The 8,697-nt window shown below is 41.6% G+C and overlaps 2 protein-coding genes across 3 annotated transcripts; one reads left to right on the top strand and one right to left on the bottom strand.

Annotated features, from left to right (window-relative positions):
- The first annotated feature begins 106 nt into the window (after positions 1 to 106).
- atp5md (ATP synthase membrane subunit k) lies at positions 107 to 1,621 on the top strand. The gene is made up of 4 exons (XM_038714203.1): positions 107 to 221; positions 1,086 to 1,190; positions 1,301 to 1,394; positions 1,501 to 1,621. Exons 2-3 carry the CDS (start codon positions 1,104 to 1,106, stop codon positions 1,388 to 1,390), a joined length of 177 nt encoding a protein of 58 aa, XP_038570131.1. The 5' UTR covers positions 107 to 221; positions 1,086 to 1,103; the 3' UTR covers positions 1,391 to 1,394; positions 1,501 to 1,621.
- On the bottom strand, positions 1,617 to 7,631 carry taf5 (TAF5 RNA polymerase II, TATA box binding protein (TBP)-associated factor). 2 transcript variants are annotated; one of them, XM_038714201.1, is made up of 11 exons: positions 7,187 to 7,631; positions 6,263 to 6,494; positions 5,824 to 6,139; positions 5,552 to 5,715; positions 5,310 to 5,445; positions 5,049 to 5,169; positions 4,812 to 4,941; positions 4,401 to 4,565; positions 4,061 to 4,238; positions 3,420 to 3,597; positions 1,617 to 2,191 (listed from the first exon to the last, which is right to left on the bottom strand). In XM_038714201.1, the coding sequence occupies exons 1-11, from the start codon at positions 7,614 to 7,616 to the stop codon at positions 1,977 to 1,979; spliced, it is 2,265 nt and encodes a 754-aa protein (XP_038570129.1). In that variant the 5' UTR covers positions 7,617 to 7,631; the 3' UTR covers positions 1,617 to 1,976. The 2 variants fall into 2 exon arrangements, with proteins under 2 accessions (XP_038570129.1, XP_038570130.1); XM_038714202.1 differs by having other exon boundaries at positions 6,263 to 6,491.
- Between the last annotated feature and the right edge of the window lie 1,066 nt (positions 7,632 to 8,697).

Raw genomic sequence — 8,697 nt, 5'->3', positions numbered from 1 at the left:
TAGTTGTTGTCCAATCACAGACAAGAAAGAATGATTGACACGCTCGTTAGCCATTAAAGCGGTCGTTTGAGACCCTAACTTTGAATGACGTTTTTTTGGACCAATACTGTCACACTTTTGTGATGCGAAGAGTAGGCGGGATTTCCGTGTGAGTATAGCATCGCGGCCTCTGCTGAAGGACACTTGTCTCATACTGTTTCCATAGGGGTCGTGTGTTAAAGGTAAGACATTTAGAAACGAATTAGCACATTCACGTTGATTTCAGCAATGTCGAGTACTATCCGTGTTATCTTTAAAACTTCTCTGTGACAATGTACTATTTAGCTAACGGTCTGAAAATTAAACTAGCTAGCAGGCTAGCCTAGCAAGCTAACGTTAACTTACTATAGACTTACTATAGAGTGTGCTAGCTAAGAAGCTAATGCGGGATCTGACCGATGAAAGTCAGTGTGTATGAAATGCCCACTATTAGTGTATTTGTCAACCACAACGTTACTAAATTTTAAGAGTGCTTACCTGTCAGCAAGACATAATGTTGGGGTAACTTAACGTTATTGCGCTGAAGCTTGTCATCTTAGATTTTATTGAGGTAACTTAGCATGCCAAGCTCCATTAACCTGCACACTAATACTACACACTACACACTTATCCTATGTAATATCCTATGTAGTTTTTTGTGTTGCTGGCTAAAATAAAATACGGAAATTCTGAAGAGCTTCTTTAAGTATTATTTTACTACTTTTCCCCACACTCCTCCTGTGAAAACAGCGTAAAATTAAGTACTGTTCTGTGACTAGTACTAATTCAGAATAGGTTGTAATATTTTTCATTATTATTATTTCCCTGTACCTTGCTGATTATTTCTCGATATGTGGTCTTTAAAATGAAAAATATCCATCAGTTTGCCAAGTCCAAGGTGACGTCTTCAGATGTCTTTGTTTTTCCAACCAATAGTCTTAAATCCAGACACTCTTCAAGTTACTACCATAGAAGAGTTTAAGCTCCAGAGTTTCTCGTCACACATGATGTTCCCAAGGTCAAAAATGAACTCTCTCATTAACCACGTTTTATTCTCCTTGTGGTAGGACCATTAACAATCCATCATGGGAGGACATGACGCCGGCACGCAGCACCAGTTCACTGGGATTGCTAAGTACTTCAATGCATACACAATCACAGGAAGGAGGAATGTGAGTTTTGTGCAATTTAACCATAAAACTGCACTTTCACACTCGACAGTTAAACTGTCGTGCATCCGTGAATTTCTTATCATGCTTTTTTTTTTTTTCTCCCTCTCTAGTGTGTTTTGGCCACATATGCCAGCATTGCAGCCATTGCTCTTTTCTTCAAATTGAAGCCCAAGAAACAGGCTGCTGTCACAGACAAGTGATAATGTAAGTGCATTAAAGTCTCTCCATCCTATTAGTTTCCACATTCACTGTACTTTAGCAAAGTAGTGCTCCATTCAGTTAACTCAAGGTCCTTATTGTCTCCTTATAGGTGTCCATTTTGACCATCATTTCTAACAGCTGGGAATGGAGAAGGCAGCTGGATGTGCATGTAATAAAATATGACTGTTTGGTTTCCTGATATTAACAATAAAGAACATTTATGTCCCAAACATAGAAAACATGTTTCATTTATTTACAGTGTACACCAGTATAAAAGACTATGATACATAAATGTCAGCCACGTGTTTGAACAAAGCTGTACTGATGGCAGTGATTTAAAAAAACACAAAACAAACTAATCAACAATGGCACTCTTCTCAGGTGAGGAGATCAGTTTGATTTAGGACCTGAACCTGTCAGACTGAAGGCCATAACAGGAGTTGGCTAATTTTTTTTATCATTCACAGCTAGATGTTCAGGTGATTTGTTGATAATATAGTTTTGTTCTCACTGCACCAAAACCTCTTAAATTACTTGTGGAGAAGTTTCAAGTTTCTATAGATTTTCTCACAATTCAGTAATGTCTCATGGATTATAGGCCCCGGCAGCCAGCAGCAGGTTCCTGCGGGTGAAGTGAAGGTGTACTACAGGTGTGGATTTAGACATGTAGGTGCCCAGCAGAAGTTCCTGGGAGTTATCTTGTAGATGGATGTGTCCTGTAGCTGCTGTGAAATCATCAGTCTCTAAATCATCAAATGCTTTCATAGCATCCCACAGACGAACAGTGTTGTCCATGGAGCCTAGGGGGGGGGGGAAAGACAACATTGTCACTACTGTATAGGGTCTTTATACTTCATCATTCTCTAAATCAGATTTTAAGTATAGCAGATGTGGCTACAAGTACATTCAGTTTAACAGTTATATTAATACTCCACTGATTCTAACGCACATATGCACTTGTTTTTAATTAACGGTAGTTAGATCTCTACATTTAGTCTTAATTTTGTTTGTTTACATATTTAACTCATTGCATTTTGTTTGTCTATATAAATATTTTGTGTAAAATTGTATTTTAACTAACGTAATTCAGGGATGCCCCGATTGTTCGGCCACCGAAATTGAAAGGCCGAAAATTGCAACAAAAAAAAGCATTTTCGGTGTTCAGGCTAATACGTCAAAAGACCAAACAAATTTTACGTTGACATGTTGGCAGAGTGGAAGCATTTAAGTGTCAGAGAAAGACACACAAATCGCCATTTTCAGACACTGTTCTGCTGAATTGTCTCCTAGCACATCCACTCCATCTGTGGCGGACTTCTTCGAAAAGGCAACAAACGGTCTGACCCGCTTTGAGTGTCTGTCACTCGTTTCTGAGGAGATTAAGCTAGCCGCACCTAAACTGGAGTGCACACGTATTCAGTCCTTTATGGTAAATCCACTGAAACTGACCAGAGCGAGCTGACAGGCAGGTTAGCGACTTTATCCTGTCATTTTCTCTTTTTACAAAGACAAGTGTTGCAGTATGAGAGTCCTACCTGAAGACAGGCTATGAAGTCTTCATGTTACGCGATACGAGAACCACATACAACATTATTTATCAAATTGGGTACGACAACGTCTGGTTTTCAAAATAAGGTGTCTATACAGTAAGGAAATAAGATTAATTGGATTATTCACAAAGTATAAAACATATTACATGTGTACATTAAAAGTAAATGGACACATGTCATTTACTTAACCGGACCCCCTTGGGACTCAGACCCACGCACCATTATCACTCCAAATCCTATGGCACATTTTGACTATTTAATTTATGCAATGGCAAAAAAAAAAAGGTAAAATAAATGAATAAAAAGGTTCAGTGCATCCCTAGTATTGTTTTTCAACTCATGGTTGAAAAATTGTGTTTTACTTGTGCTATACAGGACTCCCTTGTAAAAGAGACTGTGTCTCAATGGGACTTTGCCTGTTTACATAAAGTTTTTTTTATATGTGATAAAAAAAACTCAGATGTTGTTGGTCACCGACCGGAGGCAAGGATCTCGCCGTCTCTGCTGAACTTGAGGGAGTAGATGGTATCTGTGTGGCCTTTAAGCTCTGCGATCATCAGTCCGTGACCAATGTCCCACAGAAGAACTCTGCCATCGGTGGCCCCTGAAGCCAAGAACTTCCCATTGGGAGAGAAAGCCAGTGCGTGGATAGGACCCTGGAAATAAAAGTTAAAAGACTGGCTCAGTGGTTGTCTCTGCAACAGTCAATTCTGCGGTACAAATCTGAAGATTTTCAGCATCTTTAACTCTGTGGGTGTACAGAAAATTCTCTGAACTGTCTTGCTTCATAGAATCCATCAGTTTTACTTGCTCTAAGTAAACGCAAGCATGTATAGTCGGTGTATTTGTGTAAAATTGGCATGCTTCTTTGCTATTAGTTTCCGGATGCCTAAGTTATCACTAGAGATCCCAATATTTACTGATGTCTGATGCATCATGTCAGAATACTAACTGAATACCCTACTCTGCATATACCAAACTAAATGTAACTAATGATACTTTCTAAAATCTGATTATTTTGAAGTTAAAAGTTTGTAAATGCCTAATTTCATTACTGTGGACAACAAATTATATATTTATACTGGATATAAAAAGCACGTCACCAGTGACTTGTCTGACCTTGTGACCGGTGAAGATGCGGACGCAGTTTCCGTTCAGGACATCCCAGAGCCGGATGGTGCGATCAGACGACCCTGTTACGACATAATTGGAGTTTGGGTGGAAGCGGGTGCAAGTGACATCGGCTAGGTGACCAGAAAACATCCGCAGGGGCTGGTAGTGATCTGTCGCCCAGAGACTGTTGGAGAAAACACAACTTAGACCAATAACAGACATCTGTAGACAGAGATGCCGTGTATCGACGGCACGTTTTCCTCTGCGTTACAGAAGAATACAGAAGGACTCTGTGTATGAAAGTATTATTTCACACACTAATCAGTTGAGTTCTGCAGTTTCTCACCGGGCAACTCTGTCATGTCCCCCTGAAATGAAATAGTACCCATGCGGGGAAAACTGGGTGTCCCACACTGGGTAGTTGTGGCCTTTGTAGCCCACCAGACAAGTAAATGTTAGGAGACTCCACAGTCTGATTGTCCCATCTTCAGAACTTGACAACAAGTAGTTTCTGAAAGGCAAAAAGAGAAGGTCATGTTTAAATGCACATAAAGAAAATCCCTCTTCTACTTGCCATAATTATCCAAATTAAATATATATAATTTTGTCCATACACATGTTTAAACTGTTACTGTTTTCTCAATATCTGTCATGAATGAAAAAGAAAGGAAATGTTTCTCCTGGGCTAAATGCACTTGAGTGCTCATCCTGACTTTATGACGTTAGCCATAAAAATGAACACTGAAATGATTTATACCTGTCTGGGCTAAAGCTGATGCCATACACTGGGCCACTGTGTCCATAGAGAATCTTTGACTCGCTGGCCGTCTTCTCGTCCATGATCCTCTCCAGCACGTCGTCTGACTCTTTGTCGATCAGATTCAAGTCTTGAGAGAGAGAGAGAGGAAGAAGAAGAAGAGGGGGAAAAAGATTCATGTTATAGTAAGTCTGAACAACATCAAGCGAGGTTGTCATGAACTATCATACACTGTACCTGCTGCAGACTTGACTTTGCGGAGCTTTTTTGGTGTGACACTCCACACGCGCACTGTAGAGTCTGCAAAGCCTCCTGCAATCAGGCTGGAGTCATCTGTGAAGTCCACTGCAGTCAGACCCTGCAGGAGGGCAAAGGTGTGAGAATAATTAGAAATTATTCTACTGCAGTTTACAATTAATGGTCCGGTCTCAACCACTAGCTTATATGTGTAAACCAGTTAGACATACTGTGAATTGCTGCGGTTGAAGAGTTATTTACCTGGTAGGCGTTGAGAAAAGAGTAGAAGCAGATGGAGGGGAGGTTATCTGGTCCCAGGCGGATCCTCTTGGTGGACTCTTTCATGTACATGATCTTGTCCAGCTTGTCTGAGTCCTTTAGTTCTGGAAGAGGTATCCTAAACAACAAGGACAATGTTGACTGTCACTGAAGTACACCATCAACTGTCTTGTACTGTGTGGGTAAATCATTGCATTCAAATTAAATATTAAATTAGTATCTACCTAGTCTGTGAAGGTGCATTAGGATCCTGCTTCTTGCTCTTGGAGCCCATGCTGTCCTTTTTGGGTTTCTTCTTCTTGGGTTTACCCTCCTCATTCTCTGCCTCCTCGTCCTCATCATCAAGAGGCAGCTCAATTTCTGGTTCCTTCAGCAGTCCATAATAAACCTAATTGAATGATAATAAACAAGGATATGTCATTAACTTAACAAAAAAGCTCAGGGAGAAAATGAAAACACAGATCCTATCACATGTGTGTCGGCGTATAAATCCAACCTTAGCCTTATTGGCCTCTCGCTTGGCCTCTCCCGCCAAGCTGCCAGACATGGCATCAATTTGGCTCTTGCTGCGCGGCATGCCATCAAAGATGTCAATGTAGAGGTGCTCTTGGATGATATTCCAGATCTGGTTGTTCTGACGCTCCTGCAGGTGCCTCTTCAGCAGCTGGTAAGAGTCACGCGAGATCCGCAGCACAAACTTGCTGGTGCGGAAGTCCAGCAGGGTCTCATTGCCTCTCATGTGCTCCTTCTTGGTCAGGCTGGACAAAATACGCAAGTCCTCTTCGTAGTAGCACTCTTGGTCCCCACTGAACCTGAGACGGAGAGGAACAAAAGAGGTAGGGTTATTCAAGTGTGCGGGATTTAATGTTACCAAAAACAAAATCAAGTGAACTGTTTGTAGATGGATTGAGATACAGTATGTCAAAGAAACTCACTTTTCAAAGAAAACCTTGGCCTCATTTTCGTGATTGTTGTACACCAGCTCCAGATACATGTGGACAAACAGTGGGTAGAAGACCTGGGACAGTTCTGCTCGGTGACAGTCCAAAACCGACTCTATGAACCTCTTCAGGCCACTGTAGTAAACCCCATACAGTGCGGGGTCTCCCTGCTGACTGTAAGCTGACAGCACCACGTTGACGTCTGGCTGATCCTCGCCAGGAGCTGCTGAAGAAGAAGTCAGAAGCGTATTCTATTTGTACAGCTTTTATACACAATATTGTATTAATACAAAATTATTTTTTAAGAAATGTATAAGGCAATTTTTTTGTCCTTTAGAAAAGGAATAAAAGCAACATGTCTTTTTACAGCTAACTCCATGACAGTAGAGAAAACTCTGTTGATGTCTGTCTGTGGTAGAGATGTGGTAGGATGCCTGGAAAAACTACTTTGTCAGACTTTCTTGAATTGATTCTGGTATGCATGTGATGGGACAGGCATGACAAATACAATTTATATCTTCATTTGCAATTAGTCTCCACTTAAACGGTTGGGCATACTGGTAGCTATTATATGAGTGGGACATTTCTGGCTAATGATATCGCTTCAAAAACCTTCCCTAAAGCAAAAGTAAACACATCACAAACTGTACAATGAATGACCAGTGCCAGTACGATACAACCCAAACATCCCTGCAACGCACACTACTTTTGTGAAAGTTTTTTAAAACTCTTGTTGAGACTCTCAGAGGAGTCAAATCAACAAATAGTTACTACACAACTGTAGTAACTATTGTCGTAAACGTGGTAATTATCCATGGAGGAAATAATTGCGTAGTATGTGATGTTATATCCACAGGAAACGCTTGGGATCGCCGCGCAACAGTGTTTCACACATTAACAACAGGAGCCGGGTTGTACCTTTGGTCGGCGGCGGGGCTGTAGCGGAGGACGAGCCGGTCACCCGGCTGAGAAGAGCGCTCGCGTCCGCGCCTTCTACGGCCACAGTGCCCGCAGCACCAGCCGAGCTTGTCGCGGAGGAGTCGCCCCCCTTCAGGTCCAGGGAATCCTCCGGTAACCCCGCTTCACGACGCAAAATTTCGACGGACTCGGTCAGTTTGTTCTTCCTGAGGAACTGCAGGACTGCCAGCAGCGTCTGCTGATCCTCTGGGGCTGCCGCCGGAGTTTTGTTACTCCCAGCCGGAGCACTGGAGCCGGGGGACGTGGAGTCTCTGCCGGGGGGCGCCCTGCCGTCGTTTGCATTATTATTTCCACAGCCATCGTTTGATGGTTCCGTTTTAATATCTTTTTCTTCGTACGTGTCGGCCATACCACCTTGTACGGCCGCCATTTTCACAATGAAATGCGCATGTGCGAGATTTAAAAACGGAAAACGTTAACCGTGCAAGATCGGGTCACCTGATTGGTGCTCATTGTTGCAGCGTCGTCCTGTGTAGAGCAGAAGTCCCGCCCCCCTCGGCACCAGAAAAAGTGAAACGGGTCTGCTGGTGCAGCAGTAAATTGGACTAAATCTAAATTTCTTACTCATAATTTTATGACGAACAGGTTAAACTTTGCTCCAGCAGTCCTCAAATTGGCTATTTGCATATTTACCATGCAACGATATCGCACCTGCTGTCATTTTAATTGTCTTAATGCTCAGATAAACTGTAGGAATTTGAGCAGTAATGAGACTATTATTGTTATGTAAGAAGTAAAGGAGTTGTGTTTATACATAACGGTGTGTGTGTGCGCGCGCGCGCGTTTGTGCTTTAAACTGGATTGCGTATTATTCATAATTAGATGAGTACCTTTTTGTACCAGATGGTGGCACTTGGGTTCCACACAACCCCTGCCCAGTCATGAGTGTCCGAGCCTTAATAACTCCTTGTCCGGTGTCTTGCCAGTGCGATGGATGAAATGTAAAGAAAAACCGAGCTCCAATGAACAACTATTTTCATTGGCAATTCATCGGCAATCATTTCCTTCTTAATTAATAAATTACTGGCTTTGTCTATAAAAAGTCTGCAAATTAAAAATACACCACCACATGCTCCCAGTGCCCATAATGACACCTTCATACATCTTGTTATGTCCAACCAATAGTCAAAACCCCAAAGATAATCAATTACTATTGTAGAAGAGTAAGTAAACCTGAAAATATTTACATTTGAGAGGCTGAAACCAGTGAACTATGGCTATTTTTTGTTTTTTGTTTTGATTGTTAATGATCCTTCTTTGCTCCACTGTTAAAAAAAATGCACTATGTTCATAAATCCTTAATGTCAGACAATGTGTGGTGCAATATGGTGAGGAACATACATGTTTTACTAAATAGCATGGTCTTGATAAACGCTTGATCAATTAAATGTAGTTTATGCACAATTTTATATGCAACCTGTAGCAGAGAGGATAAACACAGGAGAGACAAA

This window comes from Micropterus salmoides, unplaced genomic scaffold (assembly GCF_014851395.1).
Source record: "Micropterus salmoides isolate LMB-PRFRI ecotype aquatic unplaced genomic scaffold, ASM1485139v1 Ms_hic_scaffold_12, whole genome shotgun sequence".
NCBI classification, from domain to species: domain Eukaryota; kingdom Metazoa; phylum Chordata; class Actinopteri; order Centrarchiformes; family Centrarchidae; genus Micropterus; species Micropterus salmoides.
Note: the sequence above shows the minus strand (reverse complement) of the source record. Positions and strands in the feature narration are given on the sequence as shown.

Excerpts from the sequence above, each read along its gene's own strand:
- atp5md (XM_038714203.1), top strand. The coding sequence starts at position 1,104 with ATGGGAGGACATGACGCCGGCACGCAGCACCAGTTCACTGGGATTGCT. Across the intron at positions 1,191-1,300 it reads CAATCACAGGAAGGAGGAAT|TGTGTTTTGGCCACATATGC; the intron begins GTGAGTTTTGTG and ends CTCCCTCTCTAG.
- taf5 (XM_038714201.1), bottom strand. The coding sequence starts at position 7,616 with ATGGCGGCCGTACAAGGTGGTATGGCCGACACGTACGAAGAAAAAGAT. Across the intron at positions 6,495-7,186 it reads AGCCCCGCCGCCGACCAAAG|CAGCTCCTGGCGAGGATCAG; the intron begins GTACAACCCGGC and ends CTTCTTCTTCAG. Across the intron at positions 5,446-5,551 it reads AATGCACCTTCACAGACTAG|GATACCTCTTCCAGAACTAA; the intron begins GTAGATACTAAT and ends CTTGTTGTTTAG.